This window comes from Schistosoma haematobium, chromosome 3 (genome assembly GCF_000699445.3).
Source record: "Schistosoma haematobium chromosome 3, whole genome shotgun sequence".
Classification (NCBI taxonomy): Eukaryota; Metazoa; Platyhelminthes; class Trematoda; order Strigeidida; family Schistosomatidae; genus Schistosoma; species Schistosoma haematobium.
Genome location: NC_067198.1, coordinates 9,310,706 through 9,338,272, shown reverse-complemented (window position 1 = coordinate 9,338,272; position 27,567 = coordinate 9,310,706). Strand labels below are relative to the sequence as shown.

Sequence of the window (27,567 nt, the reverse complement as noted above, 5' to 3'; positions counted from 1 at the left end):
GTAAATCTCTTCAGGGGATCTACCAGAAAAAGTGTTAGGCCATACTTGCATGTTCTTAACCATAGCCCGATGAAGTTACGTATAGGCGTAATCAATAATTAACATGCTATCAAGAATACTGCACACTATTTATGCTACTTAACCTATACTTCAAGAATTCAAAGTCAATTTCCTAAATAGAAAGATGATCGGCTTCTCTATTGATTATTTATGGTTGTGAAGCATTTCAAGTTAACACATGTGGTGAGACTATAATTCATAGATGAACCAATGAGGTTTAGGATAACACGTGTTGTATTTTGACGCGAAGTTCATTCATCCATTTGGCAAAATGGAGTTCTTACATTTTGCTGATGTCAGTTCGTGATGAAGACCCAAATCCAGTTCCTAATCTTAACGATCAACTGTAAATCGAAATTCTAATACCTCACACTGGTTTATAGAACACATCTCTCACTAGTCAATAGTTGAACATTGGCAAGGTCACTTCAGCATCGCTCGATGTTCGTCCATAAATAAAATCTCACCACATAAACTTCACTTTAATTTTCTGGTTATGATAGCTAAAATGTTTTTTATTATACAATTAAATATGCAAAGTTTTTTCTCAAAGCAATGATTCATCATTATAATTATTCCTACTCTAACTTGTTTACAAAGTGAATATTTGTGCTTGGCTCTGTTACATGACTTTTGAGTGAGTTCTAGTGAGATCAGCCGGTTACTCCAAGTGAACTGGGTAAAATGTGATTTGAATTTGAGATCGAATGTTTGAAATCTAGATGTTGATCAACAAGCAAACTGCTCTATAATATTCGTGAAACCGTATAGCATTTAAATATAGTCGACGAAATGCCCTGTTTAATGTAGGTCTTGTGTTAGTTCGTGCTTGTTAACTAGACGTACTTAGAATATTGCGAGTATCGATGCTACCCATGAGATTTAAAACCACATCAGCGTGCCAACTGATGTGAAATCTAAGTTCAAAATTTTCTCTGATCATCTTCTATTAATTAGCACACCAACACAGTGCACAAAATGTCTAGCTGTTTAGACTGTTGGCCATATTGTAACGTGATATATAGAATTTAATCAGTACTATAAAATGACTAGACAAATGTGGTATTGACCACCGTAGAATAGTTAACCAACTAAAATCATCAAAGTTGAGTATAACAACAGTAGTAGTAAAATGTTTAGTTGAATTCAATCTTAGTTTTTTAATCAATGAAGTTGGACATTCAAATGACAATGAAAAATTCTAATTTTATCTGTCAAAGTTGAATAAAATAAAAATATATAAGGTTCAATCATAGTTACGTAAGTAGGTGTTGTCAAATACACTGAATTTTTAATTAATGTTTGGCAAGACGTTTCATAACTAATGAGTCACTATGTTGTTTATTCTTATGCTTATCGACACTATATATGTATATATATACCATGAATTATACATGATTATATCAAAAATCTTGAACATCAAATGATCCTTAATTCACTTGGTATTGTTTGGCTTGTATCTTCCCAGTGAGTTTTTTAAGACTGCAATTGATCAGTCTGTTATTGGCATATGTGCATACTGTGCGTATGCCTCGATATTACCTTAATTCACAAGCTATTTGTAAGCAATGATGGATAGTGGCTAGCAGTGGAATCCAGTTTGACGCGCGTTTCGTCCTACTTGGGACTCAGTATGAGAATGTTGATTAAATGATTGTAAATCTTAACAAACTTAAAAGTCACATAAAATTTTAAAAAAAACTTAAGTTCCATTAGATTTTCATCTATTACTTCTTGATATAATGAGTGTTTGTGTTGAAAAGCAAATGAAGGAAATAAGAACTACATAGTTGTTTCAATATGAATAATGGTCGGTAATATAGATTAGTTTTACTCACTCCTTTATTCTTCATTTAGGGATCATACATACAGCGATTAGAGACTTTGTAAATTTATATAAAGGAATATGCATCTTTTTATTATCACTGACTCGATATTCGAATCGGGATCTAAATTGAAGAACAACAAGAGAATATTCATACGTTGGTTAAGTTTTTCTTCTAAATAGTGTGAACATCAGTAAAGAATCACAAATTTCTTTAAGTACTGCAATGTATCACTTTTATTATAAATAACTCTATAGATCTGTAAGGATTAGGAAACAGTTAACAGATCAGGAGGAGATAATAAAATCACATCCTAAGTACAAACGTGTGTAAGAATTGAACGTTAATTTATTTAGAACTTCTATAATGTTAAAATTGAGAATAATTAATGTTGACAGATATGAAACTTTATCACATTTATATGTAACACGTTTGTATTATGTGACTAAAGTATACGTAAACTCGTTTAGTAATATATAGTATAGATCATTTTATATTGAACTTCACACAACTTATCTAGTAATCACTAGTCAACAGGTCAATAAACCTGTGAACTATTCAACAGAAGAGATGGATAAGTGACTTTGTATAGGTACATGGATTTGACTTGAGATAAAATACTTAATCACTCTCTACAACTGTCTCTTTCACCCTACAAACGATAACTATAAACATTTATGACACAAATTACGATCATGATTTTTCTGATCACCATTTTTTCGATGGGTTGAGATTGCTAACCTCGTGTCTAACCTTCTCCCTTCACTCGAGCTCTGAACCAACAGTGACCGTAAAATGGCTTCACGAATAATAAAACTACTATCATAATATTATTCAATTAAGTACTCAATTAAGTAATATGTATATTCAGTTAGTTATTCATAACAAATCAGAAAAACATTAGTTTAATCAAAATAACACTATTTAATTCTATTTCAAAATGAAATAATAATGAACAGACTGTTTGGTATTTATATGAATGTAAATGTGATATATTAATAGTATAATGTCTTTGCATCAATTAATCATCACTGATTAATAAGAATCATTGTTTTCATATTGTTTTTGATAGATAATCAATAAGATCTGAGATCATGTCTTTTTTTTCAATTCTCTATTAAAATACTTTTAATGAAGAAGAAATCTCAGCCAATAAGTTTAATGTAAATCCAACATTTCCGCTGAACAATCTGATATCAACATTTTCAAAGTAATACTCTTCACGTTGAAAATAAAATGGTCACTTTGATTAAAATATCTTGAAAGTGTATTATCATGTTGAAAAAAAGTAATAATTTTCCCTGTTATCATTATTTTTATTGTTTTATTTTTCATTCATAGTTGAATTGAACAAATGATTAGATATCAAAGAAACATTTTTATATTGATCATAATTATTTTTCGCTATTATTGTGTTTTTTTTGGTATTTCTCATAAATACATTTAGTTGCTAAGGGGGAAACGTATTAATTTTTTCATCCTATTTTCTAATTGGTCAAATTTGAATTCGTTTTTCTCCTCCCCCTCCTCCTCCTCATCATCATTATCACTGTTCATTTGAATTTGTAATTTTCATAAAATGTTTTAATTGTTTCAATGTATTCTCTGATTCCATTTGATGTTGTATAAATGTAGTTAAAAAATTATATTCTATAATTGATTTTATATCTCTTTGTTTATTATCATGATGAATATTATGCAACCAATTGATTATCATAAATTGATTAAGATCAATACGTTGATGTATATCGATTTGTAATAACATATTAATGATTTGATATATTGATTTATCAATATTATATAATAATAATGAATGATTTAATTGTATAGAATTTGTTTTGATATCATTCATAAATGTATTCAATTCTTTATATTGATCAATAAATGGTAATTTCCCAGTCAATAATAAATACATAATAACACCAATAGACCATGTATCTAATTCCATTGATTTTTTCTCCCATAATTCTTTCATAATATAACATATATTGTCTTTTTCAGTTGAATGTATATCACCCATGGTTACTTTAACATGTATCATATATTCTGGTGACCAATATATAAATAATTTTGTATCATTATGATTACATAATATATTGATCTCTGTTAATACACTAAAATCTAATACTAAGGATAATGATTTAGGATGAAATGTTTTAAAGAATATATTATATGGTTTAATATTACCATGGTAAATATGGTTACTATGTAAATAATTGACAGCTTCACATAAATATTTTATAATATAATATATATCTTCAATAGTGAATGTGAATCTTTGTTGAAACCATTCAAATAAATTACCGTATGGATAATAATTTGTTAATATAGTGAAATGATTATAATCTATGTCAATTTCATATGGTATGATAAAATGATTATTATTATTATTATTCAATAATAATAATTTAGATTCATGAAAACGTTGTAATAATTTGCAATGAAATATATTTCGAAAAATGTTTCTCCATAATTTTCTTATTGGCCATTGATTTAAATTAAATTGTTTACATATAATTTGTTTATTGAATGGTAGAATAATACCATAACGATATGAATTAAATTCATTTAATTGTATAGAACTAAAGGCAATTTTCAATGTCATTTTTTCCATTCTTTTTCTGGTTACTATGCAGAATGTTTGTTGATAAGGTATGAAATGAATGAAGAAGTGAAAATTTTTTTAAACTTTTATATCCATTATGAAGTTATATAACTCATATATATATATATATATATATATATATATATATATATATATACACAATAATGAGTTGTGATTAATTCAATGTGACTTGAATTATTTTTAAAACAAACATTCCTGTATGACACATCAAATGACCTACTAAGTAATAGTTTTTGTGAATATAGCGTGATAATAAAACTTTACTATTTTGTAATGTATATCAATGCATGAGTACATTGTATGTAGTGTAGATAGGTCTCCAAATCAACAAAAGCGGAAGCGTCTATATCTATAATATTGTTAGTAATACATTATATTTTTAATCAAATGACAATTGTATGATTATATCATGAGAGAGTTATATACAAATCTATGCATTAAGGTAACATTTAATTGTGATAATCATCCAACACTAATATACAACTAACTGATTACTAAGTAAACCTGTATTTTTGTTTTTCTTTATAAATAAATTTGTATTACTAGATTAGGTAGCTGATTAGTTTGAGTAATAAACAAATGCAAACAATTAGAGTTTTGATCAAAATCTAAGGAGAATAAACAACACTATAAAAATTAATAATGCTATGTTGGATGCCGGCTCAGTAGTTTAGTTGATTAAGCACCTAGCGCGAGACTGATATTTCCCGGGTTCGAATCCCTCACGGGGTGCGGGATCGTGGATGCGCACTGCTGAGGAGTCCCATACTAGGACGAAACGGCCGTCCAGTGCTTCCAGGTCTGGCATCAATTGACTCATGATTTTAATCAGTGAAATGTTATGATAGACAATAAAATATTTCGTAGTTAACATCATAAAATAGTTTTAGTTAGACAATGAAAAAACAAACAAACAACTTAATAGATAGTCGTTTCATTCTATGATAGGACTTCTAAACAGTGCTCATCCATCTGAGGTAATAGATTTAGACAATAGACAATATCTAACAACAAAATGTATCAAATTTTATGTCTGCATATCAATTTCTTCTCAACAAATCAATATATGTAGTGTCGATAAGTATGAGAATAAACAACATAGTCACTCATTAGTTATCAAATATCTTGCCAAACATTAATTAAAAATTCAATGTATTTGATAACATCTGCTTATGTAACTGTGAATGAACCTGCCTATATATTTGTATTCTATCCAACTTTTCTAAGTAGAAATTGAAATTGTTGATTGCCAGTTCAAAATCCAACTTCATTGATTGGAAAACTAGGATTGATAGAATTTTCCAATAATTCATTATAAGTATTAAATAAACAATTTACAATATTATTACCACCGTTGTTATGCTCAACTTTGTCGACTGTAGTTAGCCAAACACTCAGTGGTGGCCAATGCGACATTTCTCTAATTCTTATACAGGATTTAGTTAACACTAATTCATATCAAAACTTTACGAATTGTAATGGTTGAAATAGATATGAAATATAAATCACGACATCATACTAGAAAACTATCAGAAGAAAGTAACCAATAATTGGTTAGGTGAATTCCAATGTGTTAATAGAGAAGTTCCTTCAAGTGTATACATAATAAACTTTATAAATAATAACATTAAAGTGAGGTTAGGGTGGGAAGACATTTGAGTGATGCTGAAGTGATTTTGCAAATGTTCACCTACTGACAAGTGCGAGATGTGCGTTATAAACTAATTAAAATGGTGGTTGGATGAAGTCAACAGGAAATCCTGGACCTAGGTATCGTTCTAATTGACACTTGTCAGCAAGGTGTAAATGTAATCTTGAGAAAACTGATGTTCCCTAACGGATTCCATCCCGTGTCATCCACCTTCACATTTAGGAACGTTACCAATTAGCTACATGTGCCTTGACTAACTGTGACGATGACTCACCTATACTGGTGTCAACATTGCACCTCGATCGATTGGATTCGATCTGCACTAAGAAGGACCTGATATACATGGAATTGATCACTACCCAGTGATTATTCAATTGTTATAAACCAGTGTGACGAATTAGAATTTCGATTTACAGTTGATGGTTCAAATTAGGAATTAGATTGAGAATTTTCATCACGAACAGACATCAGCAAAAGGCAAGAACTCCATTTCGCCAAATGGATGAATGAACTTCGCATCAAAATACAACACGTCTTATCCTAACTCTCATTGGTTCATCTATAAATTATAGTCTCACCACATGTGTTAGCTTGAAATACTTCACAACTATAAATAATCAATAATGTTGATGCGATCAATAGAGAATCCGATAATCTTTCTATCTAGTAAATTGACTTTGAATTCTTAAACTACAGGTCAAGTGGCATAAATATTGTGTAGTATGCTTATTATCGTAACAATTAATGAACAAGTTCATACGTAACTTCATCGGACTGTGGTTAAGAACATGCAATTATTGCTGGTGGCATCCGGACCATGTTTAACAAATAACCAATTTATATGGTGTAGAATGTTAATTGAATGTTCTCTCATATCGATAATCACTGTCTCATTTATTGAACTATATAATTGTTAAGTGGATCAGGCTAGTATGCACTACCTAATTTGAACTTTGATCAGATCAAAAGTCGTTTTGTTCTTTATACTGTATTTAATGGTCACTGATCGTTTTCATTTGCATCAACATTATAAAATAACGTTGAGTGAGTTGATCAGCTTTAACGAGCACTGCTTGTGAACACAACTGATGTTGCACAAATATCCAAATGAAGGTTTGTATTTACATTGATAGATTTTTGATTAACATTGTTTTGAATAATCAAGTTAAACTAATTGAATGATGTAATCATATCTCGATTATTTAATTGGTATGATGAATGGCAAGACTGAAGAGAGAAATGACACTTGTATTTGGAAACGTGAAACAACATTACTGATACAAGGCATTTGAATATCACTATTGTTGTCAGTTGAATTTCGATTTGGGATATAATTTATGAAACTAGTGAACATACAGAAGAAATAATGATGGATTATATAAAATTCGCTTATTTGACTTGTACATTCGTGGAATATTTATTCATTGAATGTATTGATGATTAGATAAAAGCCTTGAAATAACTCATTAGTATTACATCATTTGCATCTATGTCACTAGACATTTATAAATTCTAGAAACTGGATCTGATGAAGTTATGTACATGTTTCACAGACAAGAGGTTAGTAGACAGGACTTTATTTTATAAAGTAATTAATGTGATGTATGATAGTGAGTTTTGTATTTCGGGGGAAATTTCATTTATTACCATCATTTAAGCATATGACCTGATGTTAGTTCATGAGTTCAATTATTCGTATATTCTGAGAGAATTATGTGCTTTTCACATTGATGAATTTGACTAAACCAAGAACAAATAAAACAGCAGACATAACATAAATTTATTGTATTTCGCGGTTTCTCATCAGCTGATTAAACCTTAAACAAAATATAGTATAATAACTCATCGAAATCAACTTAATCACCTTATATTTCGAAAGGATTTTCTTGAACGAACTCCTAGAATGTTCAGACATTCAAATAATAAATGTCCGATTGATTTCATGTACAAATATATCGAATATATCGTTCTCTCATACTTCTCAATCTTTTCATTAATTCCAATTTAGGAGAACTCTTCCAATATAAAATATGTAGACCGAGTTTTAATGATTAATATTATGGTGCTGATGTTGGAAGCAACTGTTGAGAAACACCGAACTATAGTAGATTCATTTAATCTCTACCACGTGAATTGTTTTTGCTTTGGTCAAACATGATGAATGTTTCATTACCACCTTTGTTCACAACATTCACTAATCATAATAGAGACAGTCAAGTCAGATTGCTGTATATAATCAATTGCTTAGTAGTAATCCTATATCTCATCCTCTCTTATCAGGAACACATACATACAATGATGGAATCAAATATAATAATCAAGTGGTAATCTGTGACGATTCCACGTTATCTGGAATGGTTGATCCAGTACGCACTCGATTAATATTGAAAGTAGAAACCAGTTGAAAATATTCATTTCAGAATGTAGGTGTTTTTAACCAATATCCTTCAAGTGTTTCTATCAATGTTGATGACAGCATTAGTGTTCGCAATGTATGTCACTTACTAATAATCCTGATTTTTCGTGTTTTAGTGATGAAATCTTTGAATATCTTTTTCAACATAACTGGGTTGCTTCGGTTTTAATGTAAGTATATAAAAAATGGGAATTCATCATCAAATATTCAAAGTGCATTTGGTAGTAAGCTATTTCATTTTATTTAAACGCATAAATATCGGAACAAAGAGATACTGAATACATATATGCCACACAATTTACTTGATTTGTCGGTGGGCTATGATACTGCACAATCGCTCAAATCGAAGCAGACGGTTATATTAGGAGGCCACACCCCAAGAACGTGACGTTTTATCAGTATTTATACGATTCGCCTTGTTATTTATTGCATTACTTTCTCAACTAAATTTTCCAAATTGCATCTAGTTATCTTATTGAATTGATTTTGACACTTTATAATTTACATTACAGTTTTATTTCGATTGGTGCAACCATTGCAATTTTCTTTATTCAGAGATTTACACATTTGAAATACCTCACGGATTTCCTTTACGTACTACTCGTAAGTTGTATTTGATAGAGATGGATGAATATGTATCAACGTTTGCCAAAAACAATATGAACTTGATTTTATATTACTGAATCTCAATAGGATGTCACATCATTATGTTAGTCGTTATGCAAATGAGACTTCTGTGAATGTGCAAAATGAGTTATTGATTTTGCTAGATATGGACAAACATTTATTATATTTGATGACCAATTCATCAAACATCGTATGTGATTTATGTGTTATCTGTCCACTGATCTAATCTTGAGACGAAGACTGACGAGGTGGACATGTGAAAATTCTCTGTAAACATGAGTCAAGAACAGTGTTTTTAATTGTGAAATGTGTGTTTAGAGACTAACAGTAATTTGTTCACACGACCAAAATCCATGAATGCTTTATCAACTATAAACGTTTCACTCCAACATCCGACCTACTTGATGGAGTCGTCACTGATCATGCATTATGGTTACATGAGAAAGATGTCGATCGATAATTCTGATGATATTTCGAGATGTTTTGAATGATGCAGAAACAGATTGGAAAAATGTGCCAACAGAAATGTCCAGTGGTTATGTGCATGTACTATGAATTTTATTCAGTAGAGATTTCATGTCTTTTATCGAATTATTTCGTTAATATGCGATTTATATGCAAACACTCATTGCCTAATCAATTTCAGCATGTTCTACCATCTAATTATTTGTTCCATAAAGGTATTTCCCTCCTTTTAAGTTGATTTGGCACAAATGTTCTGTCAAATAAATACAAAATTTAACAGGTGGTTACGCTGATATCAAAGTTAATTAAAATAATCCATTGTGTCATTGAATAAGAAAGAGAGAATTCGGAGAAGAAAATTTTCTCTATGACAAAATCATCTACCTAAGCTGTACATTCATATATATAGTTCTATGAAAAATATATGCCCTTTGAACAATCCTCTATTTCTCCTTTTATTTCAAGAGCTTCAGCTTCGCTGGTGTGATAACTTTTCTTTCAATCAACGTGGAAGGAATGTTCATATTTATCAGTTGGATTTTGTCCATTATTCTATCAGTGTTATTGTTTATGGTTGGAATAAACATTAAACGTGATTTGGTCAGATACTTTTGGTTGTTTTTGATTTATGTCATTATTGTCATTATTGTCATTTTTGGTCTGGTGATCCCATGGATCTATAGTATTACTGTGGTGAGTTTTAATTAGTTTTTTTTATTTTAGTATATTGTATGATGATTTAGATTTTAATACACATTCTAAACCAATGTTACATATGCAATGGTATTTTTAATATGCTTCGAATTCACGTTAAACGCCAACACATTCACTCTTATACATGATCTACTATGTGATCAACAGAGTGGCTGCGATAAACCCCATGTTATTTGGTTTGATCAATTACTGAAGTCGATTGTCATTCATTTGCATATGATACAGTGCCCAGCATTTCTTGTGTATCAGTTATGTTTAGATAATATTTAAATTGTAGTGTTTATTCAATATAAATGTGACAATGAAATTATTGAATTCAAGATAGGAGATAGGAACATTCATTTCAATATTATTTATTCATAGATACGTTTCTGCGTGGGAAATACGCTTCTTTGCAAGAGAGTAACAGAATAATATTCATAATTTGATTACTAAATTCAATGTGTATGAACGATTGTCAAAGTTAATATGGATGTCAATTTTTCAACATTTTATTCACTGGTTAATGTCAATGAAAAAATGAGTTTCAGCCACCAGGGTTAAAATTAAAGTGCTTCACCTAAAAACTACATATTTGATGAAAAATTCCCATTATATTAAAAACACAATTGTATGAACGAAGAATATTCTTTTCAATGAACTTCTCATCAGGTTCTACAATTATAAATCCAGATTAATAATCCATAAAATTGGCCAGATTTAAGGCAAAATACATCATCATTTGGAAATTGTAATATATGAATCAGGAATTGTTTGTTATATAAAGTAAAATCGTTAATGTTGGGGCTGACTAATATGAAGTGTTAACTTGAAACGGTTTATAAGCGAAATGAAATTGTGAGATAAATAATGATCAGAATAAATATGGTCAACATGGGGTAAGAGAGAGAGAGAGAGAGAGAGAGAGAGAGAGAGAGAGAGAATACTGTGATTACAAATCGGAAATTGCGTAATATGTAAAATAATCAGGTCAAATATAGTAGGTTCAGGGGTGGATATTAAATAAATTCCTCAAAAAGGGTTAATCAAGTGTAAAGACAATAATAGTAATAATAATAATAATAAGTTTGGGACATAAAATGAACATTAGTCAGATTATGTCACCACATTATAAGATTGATTATTAGCTAGTTGGCCAGGGTAAAAGGAGAGGCTGAACATACTTCTTTTGGATACAAAGCTCTGGCTTTTTGATCCGAATAGCAATTGCTTCAGTCGTCTGTAGGATTCGCAGTCTGACGGAATTAGGCAGACTGCTGTTGACACGATAAACTATTGCAAAAGATTGCTCCATGTTGGCTGTATGTCCTGTTTGGACTAAATGGTCTAAGACGGAGCTGTTAACAGTTTTGACAACACCTTTGCTTAACCACACGGGTAGGTGCTCACGAGCCCGAATGTACAAATTCCTAGAACATCTGCCAATATAACTTGCTCCACAGGAGCAGTTGAATTGATAGATACAGAAGGAGGTGGCTAGTCTAGGTAATTTATCTTTCAACCTCGGAGTGATTATTGGTTGTGTGGAGAATACTAGTTGTAGTTTAGCTGCGTTGAAAGTCCTTTGAATTGATCTACCTAACTTAAGTCTTAACATTTCACTCGGCGCGTCTCCTCTGAATTGTAAGCGTATATATAGAGGCTTTCTATTTACTGTTGGACATTCTCTACGCTGTCTTTTATTGGCTAAGTTTTTATTTATAAATTTCTCTGGATATCCATTTTCTTTCAGGGTTGTAAACAATGTCTTTGTTTCATCTTCAATCGTATCTATAGTGCATATAGTCTTGATTCTATGATGTAGTGTCTTGATAAGGTTCCTTTTTTTGTTGTAGAGGAACGAAACTGAAAAAGTTAGTACATTGACCCGTCCAGGTCATTTTCCTGTTTATGCTTCTTTTTAGCGATCCATCTTTTCTCCTTGTAAGCAGAACATCTAGGAAGGCTATTTTACCCCCATTTTCTTTCTCACATGTGAATTTTATGGACGGGTGAGCTGTATTGAATTGCTCGAGTGTTCTTATCAAGTCCGTACGCTCGTTACAAATGATAAATGTATCATCCATATATCGACAGTACAATGGAAACTTATCGATCTCTTGTGCCCGTGGGCCGTTTTCTGGTTTAGAAAGGAAAATGTCTGTCAATATGGGACCCAGGGGTGAACCCATCGCGACGCCATCTATTTGTCTGTAGATTTCCCCAGTGAATTTGAAATGTACATTCATAGTGCATTTTAGTAATAATTCTTTGATGATCTCTACAGGGATTGTCGTTTCTAGTTCCTGTTCTCTAAGTTGTTCACAAATATATTCTATAGTTTCTCTGAGTGGAACATTTGTGAACAGTGATGCTACGTCAAAAGAAATCATCGTCTGATCTTTCGTGTTTATGTTTTTAATTCTGTCAACGAATTGGAATACGTCCTTAATACTATGTTTTACTAGGCGATTATGAAGTGGTTTCAAAACAGTTACTAGCCAGTTTGCTACAGTATGATATGGGGAATCATACATGTCCGAAATTGGCCTTAATGGGATATCCGGTTTATGTATCTTTGGCAGTCCGTATAACCTAGGTAAATGTGTACCTATTGGCTTAATTGTTTCGTATACATCTTTTGCAATCATTTGTTGATCTCTGAGCTTTTTTAAGGTTCGGGTCAGTTCATTCTCTATCTTATTATTGACATCTTTTTGGTTATTCAGTTTCTGAAATTTTTGAGGATCATTCAAGATATTATTCATCTTGTCAATGTAATCTTTTTTGTTAAGTAGGACGGTTCCTGTTCCTTTATCGGGTTTTGTGATGATCAGGTTCTCGTCACTAATGAGATCCATGATAGCCTCCCTGTGTTTCTTAGTTAAAATACTTCTGTAGTTATACCTACTATTCTTAAACTGATAGCAACAGTCAACTAGGTTTGATTTGAAACGTTCAAGTTCCTAGTCAAAGGTTGGGACCAGATCTGATGTCTGACGATTTAGGTTTTCAAATTCGATGTCCGTATCGATTTGATTTACGCGGTTTCGTGTATCACGGAATTTTAGGCCAAGTGCTAATACTTTAAGTTTTTCTTTATTTAATTCAGTACCGGAAACAAGGTTTAAAATAAATCAAATATGAAATCAGTTTCGTTGGCTCTCGCATTCACATTAGTTACCATATAGCACTGCGCTCAGTCTCACTTTTCATTCAGATTTTTCATTTGTGATCACTCATATTTTCAATTTTCTTCCTATCTCTCTCACTAATACAACGTGTACAAGATTGATTGAATTAAGTGTCACAAAAATTAACTTGATGTCACATGTGATTGAGTGGTGGATTGAAGGAAACGGACAGATGAATAGATGATATTCCCAATGGTAAATAATTTAACTTTGCATTTCAGGTGACGTATGCAGTCGGTCTCCTCGTTTTAGCCATTGTAATTCCGGTGAGTGAATAGTAGTTTGAATGAAATTCATTCATCGAATAGGTTAAGATTAAACCATATCACTTCAGTGAACTATTCACACAACAATGTGTTATGTGTCATTATACATTGTGAATCTGTTTCACTGAACAATGTGCCATAATTATTTCTATAGGAAATTTCAACAGACGTTTGTAGATGTAGATGTTCAGATAGTGGAATTAATCATTGACTGTTGCGTATTCGTTAGGTAGACTCAGGAATTTAGAAACCTGCTATTTCCGTTTTATGGTTAAGTAACATACTAACTAATATTGCACTTCTTCAACAAATCTGTTGTAAATGAGGTGAATTGACAAATACTACTGTAGGAAGTGTAGGAAGAGATATTCAGATAGTGATTACATCATCACTTTAACACTCATCAAATTATGTAATGATATTATTTCACTTGCAAATAAGTCAGTCAGTTAGTGAATTATAATTGAGAATCATTTGATATTAGATAAACAACTAATCAGCATTGAATGTTGTGAATTTCAATTTGTACATTGTTATTGTGATTTTAGGCTAGTTTAATTGAAGCTCAAATATTTTGTGGAGGAAGAGCAATATACTACAGAGCTGAAGATTTCATATTTGCATCAATGGTTCATTTGTTCTTACTGACTTTCTCATATTCTGGATTTATTTTACTGTTTCTCAACATTAAATTATCCTAGATGGTGTTTCCCCTTGTAATTGTGTACCTTTGATGATGCAGTAAAACAAGAATGATGAATATGAGAATTTCTGTGTTTGTTCACTTGTCTTCATTTCTATTTATTGTACGTGATTGAGCAGAATCGGATTTGAAAATATTGAGTTTTAAGTGAACTAATCATTGTGAGTTTGTGTTGTCATCAAGTGGGAAAGGGATTTTGTGTAAATCATCCAATTTGTAGTTTGTACTATACCATTGATTTTGTGTAGATAGTGATTGAGAGTGTGGATGTAATATAGTAGTATGCTGTTGATTATGTTATTAAATTGTTTGAAAGAAATCGAATATATTGTGAATTGCAAATGTCTTTACTGTTACATGGTGTTCGTTCATTCCATCAATCTGAACGTTAGTTGTACTGAGAAGAAAGTTAACAAAGTCATCCATTTGGACAAAATTCTACTTTATCGTGATTTATCCAGTTTGTTGAATATGAAGTAGAGAAATTGTAAATTGGGGTTTACGGTATGTTTGAATAGAAAATCGAGTTAATCGTAAACACATAAACAAGGATTGATAATAGTTTATTTTATGTATATGGGTGGATGTATCATTGTTAGTCGTGGTGTGGAAGAAGTAGATCCATGTGGATATCTCTCTGTTAATTCACAATATTTGTTACTGATGTCTGATAACAAAGTTACACGTCTTGTGAAACAATCGTAAAATCCAGGTGCATAATACAAATTCATCTACCTCACCATGGTATTTATGTGTTCCATTATATATAAGATTTTATATAGCAACTGTAAAGTTTATTAATAAGAGTCAGTCAACAAGCACTAGTTTGATTTTTTTAAAAATGACCTATAAATCATCGAAACTACTGACAAAGTCAATTGGTTTTAGTAGACGTGGATGTAATTCGAATTGTTTGTCCGTAACAAATTACCGTTTCCTCTTATATGTTCAGATTGTCATTGAATAGTCAAATTTCATTTGTAATCAACTTCATTTTCTCAAAGTAAAGTTGTGTGAAGTGAATGTGTTGCTGGTTAAAGCGTTGTCAAACTCCGAATATCTGTGGCATATTCATTAGTGAGGCTAACGTAATCTGGTACGTCAAATTGCAAATTGTGAGTCTGTTCCTTTTTAAGATTTCATATATCATTGCCTTATTTTAATTTTTTATACATTGTGATACTTTTTTCCGTGTTTTTTGATATACAAATATTTTTCACTCGTTCATTCTCGAATTTGATATTTCACCATGACTGAACAGACACTCAAGGTACTTAATCTAAAGACTATGTCCCCATCTTCGTTCCAATTAATGCCCTTTCTGGCCAGACAACATCGAGGCCTGGTTCTGCTACGCAGAAGCCGACTTCTACGGGCACGACGTGAACGACACACGTGCACAATTCCTCGCAGTAGTCAAGGCACTACCGCGCGAATTCAACACGTGACTTCCTTGAACGATTTCCAAGGAATCGACCTCCTTAAACTCGCCCAGCTTCAAAAAGAAGACACTGTTCCTCAGCACGAGCTATCGTCAACAATCCTTAAACTGCGCATCAAACAGATGAGAACAAGTAAGGAGACTTTACTTTGTCACACATCTACAGGTTGGGATCGCCCAATCGTTCCGAAACATTATCGACGCAACGTCTTCAATACGTTAAACAAACTTTCTCATCCAGGTGTTCGTGCAACCATCGAGCTTATAGCAGAACGGTTTTGCTGGCCTTGTATGAATAAAGACGTGAGGGAGTGGGCACGCTCCTGTGGAAACTGCCAAAAATCTAATGTTATTAGACACAACAAATGTCCCTTAGACTCTTTCAGAACTCCGGACGCTCGTTTCGACCATGTTCATCTGGATTTAGTAGGACGTTTGCCGGATTCAAATGGATACTCTTATCTCTTAACCTGCGTAGACCGTTTCACTCGATGGCCAGAAGCAGTACATATCAAAGACATCATTGTTGAAACAGTGGTCCGCGCCTTCGTCGAACGATGGGCAGCAAACTTCGGCTGCCTTTCAACCATCACTACAGATCGCGGACGCCAGTTCGAATCTGAACTTTTCCATTGTCTGACCACACTATTAGGAATCACTCGCTTCCAAACGACCACCTACCATGCACAAGCAAACGGGTTAGTAGAACGCTTTCATCGACAACTAAAAGCTTCACTATCAGCTGCAAACAATTCACAGTGGACTGACGCTGTTCGACTCGTCTTACTAAGTATTCGCAATGCAGTGAAAGCTGACATTGAATACACTTCAGCTCAACTGGTTTATGGAACGACACTTCGACTTCCAGGAGAATTCGTGGGTCCTTCATCCTCTTCAATGTACATGCATCTAACCACCTACACGAACAGGCTTACAAACGCAATGCGTTCAGTTAAACATGTTTCCACTCGACCACAATCAATTGATGTTTTCTTTCAACCTGACTTACGATATTGTACACACGTCTTCGTTCGTCGAGACTCACATCGACACCCTCTCGAACCAGCATACGAAGGACCCTTCAAAGTTGTTCAACGCGAACCCAAGCACTATATAATCGGTAAGAACGGAAACAACGATAGCATCAGCATCGATCGCCTCAGAGCAGTGTATTTAGAGGGACATCCTATTCACGTCGAGTTTCCTTCGGTACAATAGCACGACACGACTCCCACACTTATAATACCTCATCCGACAGCTAACACATACGATGATACTTCGACAGTATCAGAAAATTAACTTAAAACAACGCTTCCTGGAAGAAGAGTGAGATTTCCAGAACATTTAAATGACTACTGCACGTAAGACACCAATTAACATTTTGCTTCATCTCGATTTTCCATGGTATTATATGTAATATAAAAAAATCAATTTTTATATGTTTATATTTATATATATTTATTATCTTGCTAATATCCATATTAAAACATGTTATAAAAAAAACAAAAGAAAAAACATTTTTTAAAAGTCGCTTTTACGCTGTCATATGTACATGAGTTTATTTCCGTTTTTCTCTCACATTGTGTTTTTACGCGCATACGAGTGTATTTCGACATGCACTAACATATTCGTTTTTTTCTTTTCCAGGATGGCTGGAAAAGACGATAAAAAGAACGATGAAGTTTACGAGGAACCGAAATTTTCCCGCTGAAGCCATGTTTAGAAGCCGTATTTGGACCGTTTTCAACGCCATGTTATCATCAAAATTAGTGAAAGGGCACGGTCACAATCCAAATATCCGAAGCTTCAATGTCGTTGACGAGGTTTTCATTAAATCCTACCTCGGAAAGAACCGATGGGAACCCACAAAATTTGTACGAAAACGGGGAAAAGTCTTTTGCGGTGTTCGAGGAACCTTTGGAACATGTATACGACACACAAATCAAATTCACAACGATAAAAGAACGATGCGCACTCAGAATAACCAGCCGAATCTTTCGTTAGAGTTAATCTCAGACACATCAACGTGACGTACGCCCAAGGACACTGAAAAGAAGTTCCATACAAGGAAGACAACAAGAATAATGAGACGCGTCCGCAAACCAGTTGTCAAGTAGCAAGTGGATCTTAGGAAGAAATCTTATTTGGAGGAGGTGTTGAGTCGACTTCCGCGAACTACAACAAAGCCTCCAGAGGCTCTAAAGGAGCCGAACAGTTCCAGTCGATCAGAACATGATGGAGCGTTCTAGAATATCAACGTGGTATGCTACTATTGATCACTAGCATAATATGTCTCCTACCGGATTGGCCAAAATATAATGTTGATTTAACAAATGCTAATATCTATAAATACATTTGGAGTAAAGTGCTTCTCGCACATTTTGCGCCTTCTCTCTCGTGTTCAGGTCGCTGTGTGGTTCTAGTCTGGGGATTGGGAGAATAGCTGAGGAACCGAAATATAGCGTTCAAGTAGCGAGACTTATGAAAAAACAAGATAATTCCTTATAAATTTTGTTATTTCTTAGATTGTGGAAATGTGTGGCTCGTCACACGATTTAATTATCACTTTTTAATATCAGAACTTTACCAGTTGTAATGGTTGAAATAGATATGAAGTATAAATTACGACATCACATTAAAGAACTATGAGAAGAATGTAACCGATAATTGATTAGCTGAATTTGAATGCATTAAGAGAGGAATTCCTTCAAGTGTATACATAATAAATTTTATAAATAATAACATTTTAGCTAATACAACTAGATAATTAAAGTGAGGTTAGGGTGGGAAGACATTTGAGTGACGCTGAAGTGATTTTGCAAATGTTCACCTACTGACAAGTGCGAGATGTGCGTTATAAACTAATTAAAATGGTGGTTGGATGAAGTCAACAGGAAATCCTGGACCTAGGTATCGTTCTAATTGACACTTGTCAGCAAGGTGTAAATGTAATCTTGAGAAAACTGATGTTCCCTAACGGATTCCATCCCGTGTCACCCACCTTCACATTTAGGAACGTTACCAATTAGCTACATGGGCCTAGACTAACCGTGACCATGACTCAACCAGAATAGTGACCTCATTCCAACTTGTTCGACAGGATTCGATCTGCATTATGAACGACCTGATATACATGGAATTGATCACTACCCAGTGATTATTCAATTGTTATAAACCAGTGTGACGAATTAGAATTTCGATTTACAGTTGATGGTTCAAATTAGGAATTAGATTGAGAATTTTCATCACGAACAGACATCAGCAAAAGGCAAGAACTCCATTTCGCCAAATGGATGAATGAACTTCGCATCAAAATACAACACGTCTTATCCTAACTCTCATTGGTTCATCTATAAATTATAGTCTCACCACATGTGTTAGCTTGAAATGCTTCACAACCATAAATATTCAATAATTCTGATGCGATCAATAGTAAAGCCGATCATCCTTAGCGCCAAAATGCAAGATGTGATATCCTAGTATGAGACAAACAAAGAAAACAAATTCTTGAAAATTTTGTTCATAATTAATTAATTCATTAATTAAGTGTAATCTTCACGAATTTCAGATCAATAAAAGCAATGTAGAATAAGGAATTGATAAATCGTTTGTTGTCGTTTCAGTGGGTAACACGTTGTGGTATTGTGTAACTCAGCTTTACCATTTTAAACACTAACACGATCGATACTATGACTATTTCCGATGAACTTTGGTTCATTTATTCACACGAATTCATTTGATTTTGCATAGTTCTTTCTAAAATCAATTTACATTGTGGAGTGGAATTAGTTAGATACAATTTGAAATAAACTGGAGTGTATTAGACAGAAACATAAGATTCATGTAGACACAGGTATGAACGAGTCAGAACGTATATGAATAACAGTGAGAATCAATGTGATTCAGGATTCTTGTTCAGTCTACTTTTCTTCGTCATAATTGAGTCATCAATTATGATGTGTATAAATTTTGTATATTTGATTGTAGTGAGATGGTGTTATTTGAATGAGTTCTTGCAGATGGTGATGAGCGAAGATCGTAGGCGATTGTAGATAAATCACGACATAAATTGTTTATATTATTATTGAGAGGGTTTCGATTTGTTCACTGTTGATATTAATGACTGAATTTTGACACTGAAAAACAGATGGCCCTATCTGATGAGTCACATATAGGACGGAACTGGTTTCTTAGATTCCACTGGCAGACATCAATCAACTATACTAAAACTGTCTTGTGATCTAATATCACTATTTGGACACTCATTTCAGGGTACAAATATGCGAACGAAGACTGATCCATCACAGTCATTAACACCACCAACGGGTAGGTTCAAACAATCATGTGTCAACGTCTGGTAAACGCAGCTCCAGTTGTACAAGCTGGTGGATATCTGGACTCAGTAAATCAGTGGATAATGCAAAGCGCTTTCGAGAAGTAGGCATTGATCAACGTCTATCTTCGTGCACTGCTTTTTGAATAACGAGATGAAGTAATTGTTGTCAGTTTTATCTTTGAATTATAAACCGAAAAATATCCATTTACAAAAGCTATTTAAACTACATGTATATTATATGTAGTTCTATATGTTAAGGCAATATCATATCTATTTATAAATAAACCACTAATAAGTATACTTGGATTTAAAGTAAATGAAAACAGCAAGTGAACAGGTTTTCACTGTTTACATCGTGTTTACGAATGTTGCTTGCCTAAACATGTCAAAAGTACCAATCATCTAATTAACGGCTAAATTGTTTTCACTCAAACATCAGGGATTATTGATGACTTTGCAAATTGATATCGGTTGTGTCCATATGTGTATTTTATTGGGAATATTTAACCTCTCTTAGAAATCACAAATGATGTGGGAAGCAGTGAATAAGCAAATTTTCTTAGATTTAGGTAATTTAATTCCCACAGATCAGGTCTTCAGCAATGATGAGTGCACTGATCAGTGTTTATTCCTCATCAATCAGAATAAGTTGGCTTGTTGTTTTGTCGTTTGTAATTATGGAGAGTTCACCGATGTAATTTATTGATGCATCAAAATCTTCAATCAATTGCTATTTAGCTTCCGTAATTATTATGTTTTGTTGAATATGTAAATTGGTATAAACCATTTATCTAGTGGATTCAGTGTTTTCATATTTAGCATAAATCTGTAACATTAGATGATACTAATTGAATGGCTGAGTTGTGTGAACTTCCGTTTTAAGGACTTGCATTTACTAACTAACACTTTTTCAGGTATATACCTGGAAGAGAGTTCGTGACAAGAGTATTTGGGTAACATAACATGCCTGATGATATGACGAGACGTTTATACAGTTAGGTAATCTGGTATGCGATGCGTTTTCAGTAAATAGCCATCCAACGACTATGAGACTCATTCATATGAAACTGTTGGTAATTACTTCTAGAACATTCATTTCAGTCTGCCGATCAATAACACGATTAATATATTCAGTAATTTGAAGATCATACAGAACTGGTCTGTTCAGTTAGCACTCATGTGTGGATTACTGTGTGTATTTCAAGTTGAACATTCGCAACTGAGATGTATAACCAAATCACTCTCAGTACATCAATCGTAATCTGTTTGATATTCAACATCTAACCAATTTATATCGTGTAGAATGTTAATTGGATGTTCTCTCATATCGATAATCACTGTCTCATTTATTGAACTATATAATTGTTAAGTGGATCAGGCTAGTATGCAATACCTGATTTGAACTTTGATCAGATCAAAAGTTGCATTGTTGTTCATACTGTATTTAATGGTCTTTGATCGTTTTCATTTGCATCAACATTATAAACTAACGTCGGTTGAGTTGATCAGCTTTAACGTGCACTGCTTGTGAACACAACTGATGTTGCACAAACATCCGAATGAAGGTTTGTATTTACATTAATAGATTTTTGATTAACATTGTTGTGAATGATCAAATAAAACTAATTGAATCGATAATTTATGGACGTTTGTAAAGGACATTTTAATATCGCTCGAAGGTCGTACATTAATTATACTCTAGCCACTGGTTTTAGTTCTTTGGTAGGAGATCACAATTTGAAACGGAAATAATCGTGAATATTGAGTTACATAACACAATTCGATATACTATTTATTGCTACCAGAAATACAATCATAAATGTGACTTGATGAGTCGACAATTCTCCTATTTCGAAATGATTCTGTTGAATAAACTCCTAGAATGTTCAAATATTCAACCAATAAATGTCCAATTGATTTCATGTACAAATATATCGAATATATCGTTCTCTCATACTTCTTAATCTTTTCGTTAATTCCAATTTAGGAGAACTCTTCCAATATAAAATATGTAGACCGAGTTTTAATGATTAATATTATGGTGCTGATGTTGGAAGCAACTGTTGAGAAACACCGAACTATAGTAGATTCATTTTATCTCTACCACGTGAATTGTTTTTGCTTTGGTCAAACATGATGAATGTTTCATTACCACCTTTGTTCACAACATTCACTAATCATAATAGAGACAGTCAAGTCAGATTGCTGTATATAATCAATTGCTTAGTAGTAATCCTATATCTCATCCTCTCTTATCAGGATCACATACATACAATGATGGAATCAAATATAATAATCAAGTGGTAATCTGTGACGATTCCACGTTATCTGGAATGGTTGATCCAGTACGCACTCGATTAATATTGAAAGTAGAAACCAGTTGAAAATATTCATTTCAGAATGTAGGTGTTTTTAACCAATATCCTTCAAGTGTTTCTATCAATGTTGATGACTGCTTTAGCGTTCGCAAAGTTTGTAACTTGCCAGTGTTCCAATTATTGAATAATCATATTTCAGTTTTAAATTCTTTGTCATGCTCGATCAAAAGTATTTGTTAACTTTTATTTTGAGGTAAGTGTACTAAATTCATATAAGAATGGGCATTGATCATCATTTATTCGAAATGCATTCGGTAAGCTAATATATGACTTTTAATACATTTATAGAGTACACACATATGTTATGTATTATTATCTTAAAATTAATTTTTTTCCTGGTTAGCGTTTGTTTAGCGAGTTAGATTTCTATCGGAAGGGGTCGCCAATCCCATGTCCAACCCTCCTCCCTTATCCGGGCTTGAGACCGGCAGTATTACTGGAGAGGCGCCAGGCGGAGTTATTATGTTGAAATGAGTTGAGTTAAATGACAAATTTATAATTAGTCTTTCGTTTATATAAAACATGATAAGAAAATACTGTGAATACCACAAATCCATTATGAATAACATTGAAGACATTGCAGTTTAATTCATTTTTCATGCGCTTGCAGATGGGTTCACGAAAAAATATGGAGCAAAACGAAGTTTAACATAATAGTTTATTCTTTGATGTATAATTGTTTGACAGTGCATGATTGGGCTATTCAACTACGTGTACATTTCATCAGGATATGTACGATTCGCCTTACATCATTTATTGCATTACTTTCTCAACTAAATTTTCCAAATTGCATCTAGTTATCTTATTGAATTGATTTTGACACTTTATAATTTACATTACAGTTTTATTTCGATTGGTGCAACCATTGCAATTTTCTTTATTCAGAGATTTACACATTTGAAATACCTCACGGATTTCCTTTACGTACTACTCGTAAGTTGTATTTGATAGAGATGGATGAATATGTATCAACGTTTGCCAAAAACAATATGAACTTGATTTTATATTACTGAATCTCAATAGGATGTCACATCATTATGTTAGTCGTTATGCAAATGAGACTTCTGTGAATGTGCAAAATGAGTTATTAATTTTGCTAGATATGGACAAACATGTATTATATTTGATCACCAATTCATCAAACGTCCTGTTATTTTTGTGTTATCTGTTCACTGATTCACTCTCAAGACGAAGACTGACGAGGTGGATACGGAGAAATTCTCTGTATACACGATCCAGAATTTTGATGATTTCTCGAGATTTTTTGAATGTCCAGTGATTATGTGCATGCACTCTGATTTTTATTCAGTACAGATTTCATGTCTTTTATCGAATTATTTCGTTAATATGCGATTTATATGCAAACACTCATTGCCTAATCAATTTCAGCATGTTCTACCATCTAATTATTTGTTCCATAAAGGTATTTCCCTCCTTTTAAGTTGATTTGGCACAAATGTTCTGTCAAATAAAGACAACATTTAATAGGTGGTTTCGCTGATATCAAAGTTAATTAAAATAATCCATTGTGTCATTGAATAAGAAAGAGAGAATTCGGAGAAGAAAATCTTCTCTATGACAAAATCATCTACCTAAGCTGTACATTCGTATATATAGTTCTATGAAAAATATATGCCCTTTGAACAATCCTCTATTTCTCCTTTTATTTCAAGAGCTTCAGCTTCGCTGGTGTGATAACCTGTTTTTCAATTTACGCAAAAGGAATGTTCATATTTGTCAGTTGGATTTTGGCCATCATTCTATCAGTGTTGTTGTTTATGATTGGAATAGACATCAAACGTGATTTGGTCAATTATTTTCGGTCCTTTTTGATTTATGTCATTATTATCATACTTATCATTCTTGTACTATTGATCCCATGGAAACTTGGAGTTTCTCAAGTGAGTTTTAATTAGTTTATATTTTAGTAGATTACTTGACGTTTATGATTTTATGGCATATTCTAAATCATTGTTATATATCCACTAGTATTGTTCTATCAGTAGTGAACGCACACCGGAATTAAATACGTTCACTCTTATACAGGATCCACTATGTAATCATCAGCGTAGCTACAATAAATCTCACCACTGTTTCACCATTGCTGAGATCCCATTTTATTTGGTTTGATTAATCACTGAAGTTGATCGTTAATCATTTGCGTATGGTACAGTTCCCAGCATTTCTTATGTATCAGTTATGTTTAGATAATATTTGAATTGTAGTGTTTAATCAGTATAAATGTGAAAATGAGATTGTTGAATTCAGGATAGTAGATAGGAACATCTATTCCAATATTACCCATCCATAGATACTTTTCTAAGTGTATTGGTGAGATGAATTATTGAGACAACAGGAGTTCAGTTCGTAATTCACCGTTGATAATTAATAATGATTATGAACTAAATTCTAGCAGTCTTCAAAGAGAACACCATATTCAACATTGTTAGTTCATATCTATATGCCATCAATGTTGGAATAAAGAATCATCAAAGACGGATTCATTAATTAATTCTGTGAAAAGAAGGTTTAAACTAACTTAAATATGAAATCAGTTTCGTTGACTCTCGCATTCACATTAGTTACCATATAGCACTGCGCTCAGTCTCACTTTTCATTCAGATTTTTCATTTGTGATCACTCATATTTTCAATTTTCTTCCTATCTCTCTCACTAATACAACGTGTACAAGATTGATTGAATTAAGTGTCACAAAAATTAACTTGATGTCACATGTGATTGAGTGGTGGATTGAAGGAAACGGACAGATGAATAGATGATATTCCCAATGGTAAATAATTTAACTTTGCATTTCAGGTGACGTATGCAGTCGGTCTCCTCGTTTTAGCCATTGTAATTCCGGTGAGTGAATAGTAGTTTGAATGAAATTCATTCATCGAATAGGTTAAGATTAAACCATATCACTTCAGTGAACTATTCACACAACAATGTGTTATGTGTCATTATACATTGTGAATCTGTTTCACTGAACAATGTGCCATAATTATTTCTATAGGAAATTTCAACAGACGTTTGTAGATGTAGATGTTCAGATAGTGGAATTAATCATTGACTGTTGCGTATTCGTTAGGTAGACTCAGGAATTTAGAAACCTGCTATTTCCGTTTTATGGTTAAGTAACATACTAACTAATATTGCACTTCTTCAACAAATCTGTTGTAAATGAGGTGAATTGACAAATACTACTGTAGGAAGTGTAGGAAGAGATATTCAGATAGTGATTACATCATCACTTTAACACTCATCAAATTATGTAATGATATTATTTCACTTGCAAATAAGTCAGTCAGTTAGTGAATTATAATTGAGAATCATTTGATATTAGATAAACAACTAATCAGCATTGAATGTTGTGAATTTCAATTTGTACATTGTTATTGTGATTTTAGGCTAGTTTAATTGAAGCTCAAATATTTTGTGGAGGAAGAGCAATATACTACAGAGCTGAAGATTTCATATTTGCATCAATGGTTCATTTGTTCTTACTGACTTTCTCATATTCTGGATTTATTTTACTGTTTCTCAACATTAAATTATCCTAGATGGTGTTTCCCCTTGTAATTGTGTACCTTTGATGATGCAGTAAAACAAGAATGATGAATATGAGAATTTCTGTGTTTGTTCACTTGTCTTCATTTCTATTTATTGTACGTGATTGAGCAGAATCGGATTTGAAAATATTGAGTTTTAAGTGAACTAATCATTGTGAGTTTGTGTTGTCATCAAGTGGGAAAGGGATTTTGTGTAAATCATCCAATTTGTAGTTTGTACTATACCATTGATTTTGTGTAGATAGTGATTGAGAGTGTGGATGTAATATAGTAGTATGCTGTTGATTATGTTATTAAATTGTTTGAAAGAAATCGAATATATTGTGAATTGCAAATGTCTTTACTGTTACATGGTGTTCGTTCATTCCATCAATCTGAACGTTAGTTGTACTGAGAAGAAAGTTAACAAAGTCATCCATTTGGACAAAATTCTACTTTATCGTGATTTATCCAGTTTGTTGAATATGAAGTAGAGAAATTGTAAATTGGGGTTTACGGTATGTTTGAATAGAAAATCGAGTTAATCGTAAACACATAAACAAGGATTGATAATAGTTTATTTTATGTATATGGGTGGATGTATCAATGTTGGTCGTGGTGTGATAGATGTAGATCCATGTGGATATCTCTTTGTTAATTCACAATATTTGTTACTGATGTCTGATAACAAAGTTACACTAGAAATCATCGAAACTACTGACAAAGTCAATTGGTTTTAGTAGACGTGGATGTAATTCGAATTGTTTGTCCGTAACAAATTACCGTTTTCTCTTATGTGTTCAGATTGTCAAGTTTCATTTGTAATCAACTTCATTTTTTCAAAGTAAAGTTGTGTGAAGTGATGTTGCTCTAAAAATAATTGATGAATCACTAAATACTGAAGCGATAAATAAATCCCCAAAGTAAACAGCTCTGTAAGTCGTCGACATTGGATGCTGACCACATTAGTCTTAATAGACTCATCTAGCTGAAGGCGCTCGGTCATGCATCCGCACTAGATCACGAGTAGTAACGCCATGCTCAACATCCCCTACAATCGCCAGCCAGATTAGAGCAGTCGATTCTCAATATTTTGATAGCTTCTCAACTATGTCTTCAAACCTCCTCGCTTCTGTCTTTTGATTTCACTTGGTGGGTAGGATTCATATTAGAATATGTTACTGGTTAAAGCGTTGTCAAAATTCGAATACCTGTGGCATCTTCAAAACTATGTTACGTGTTAAGTACATTTCATTTGGTCAACTGCGATGTTCGTTGATATGATTATTGTTCGAAAATGCGTAACTATGTTTTGTTCAAAATACCTCATCAGT

The 27,567-nt window shown here is 32.7% G+C and overlaps 3 protein-coding genes across 6 annotated transcripts; 2 read left to right on the top strand and 1 right to left on the bottom strand.

Moving 5' to 3' along the window:
• Positions 1–3,432: 3,432 nt before the first annotated feature.
• MS3_00010574 (uncharacterized protein) lies at positions 3,433–6,507 on the bottom strand (the record flags this gene model as incomplete). The annotated part of the gene is made up of 2 exons (XM_051218949.1): positions 3,433–4,514; positions 6,438–6,507. The coding sequence occupies 2 exons, from the start codon at positions 6,505–6,507 to the stop codon at positions 3,433–3,435; spliced, it is 1,152 nt and encodes a 383-aa protein (XP_051068890.1).
• A 674-nt stretch (positions 6,508–7,181) lies between these two features.
• Positions 7,182–18,528, top strand: MS3_00004959 (uncharacterized protein). 3 transcript variants are annotated; one of them, XM_051212961.1, is made up of 8 exons: positions 7,182–7,276; positions 8,444–8,553; positions 8,591–8,655; positions 8,696–8,749; positions 9,092–9,182; positions 10,137–10,364; positions 13,780–13,824; positions 14,373–14,608. In XM_051212961.1, exons 1-8 carry the CDS (start codon positions 7,252–7,254, stop codon positions 14,523–14,525), a joined length of 771 nt encoding a protein of 256 aa, XP_051068888.1. In that variant the 5' UTR covers positions 7,182–7,251; the 3' UTR covers positions 14,526–14,608. The 3 variants fall into 3 exon arrangements, with proteins under 3 accessions (XP_051068888.1, XP_051068887.1, XP_051068889.1); XM_051212960.1 differs by having other exon boundaries at positions 10,395–18,528; XM_051212962.1 differs by lacking the exon at positions 13,780–13,824 and having other exon boundaries at positions 14,373–14,592.
• Positions 18,529–21,283: 2,755 nt separating this feature from the next.
• MS3_00004958 (uncharacterized protein) lies at positions 21,284–27,151 on the top strand. 2 transcript variants are annotated; one of them, XM_051212959.1, is made up of 8 exons: positions 21,284–21,869; positions 22,564–22,673; positions 22,711–22,775; positions 22,822–22,875; positions 23,525–23,615; positions 24,356–24,583; positions 25,500–25,544; positions 26,093–26,328. In XM_051212959.1, the coding sequence occupies exons 1-8, from the start codon at positions 21,845–21,847 to the stop codon at positions 26,243–26,245; spliced, it is 771 nt and encodes a 256-aa protein (XP_051068886.1). In that variant the 5' UTR covers positions 21,284–21,844; the 3' UTR covers positions 26,246–26,328. The 2 variants fall into 2 exon arrangements, with proteins under 2 accessions (XP_051068886.1, XP_051068885.1); XM_051212958.1 differs by lacking the exon at positions 25,500–25,544 and having other exon boundaries at positions 21,284–23,615; positions 26,093–27,151.
• Positions 27,152–27,567: the final 416 nt, after the last annotated feature.

What these genes read in the sequence shown, in the direction of transcription:
- MS3_00004959 (XM_051212960.1), top strand. Translation starts at nt 15,777, where the DNA reads ATGACTGAACAGACACTCAAGGTACTTAATCTAAAGACTATGTCCCCA.
- MS3_00004958 (XM_051212959.1), top strand. Translation starts at nt 21,845, where the DNA reads ATGTTGCACAAACATCCGAATGAAG. An exon ending in ATTTCCTTTACGTACTACTC is followed by an intron (nt 23,616 to 24,355) that starts GTAAGTTGTATT and finishes TTTTATTTCAAG; the next exon opens with AGCTTCAGCTTCGCTGGTGT. An exon ending in GGAAACTTGGAGTTTCTCAA is followed by an intron (nt 24,584 to 25,499) that starts GTGAGTTTTAAT and finishes TTTGCATTTCAG; the next exon opens with GTGACGTATGCAGTCGGTCT.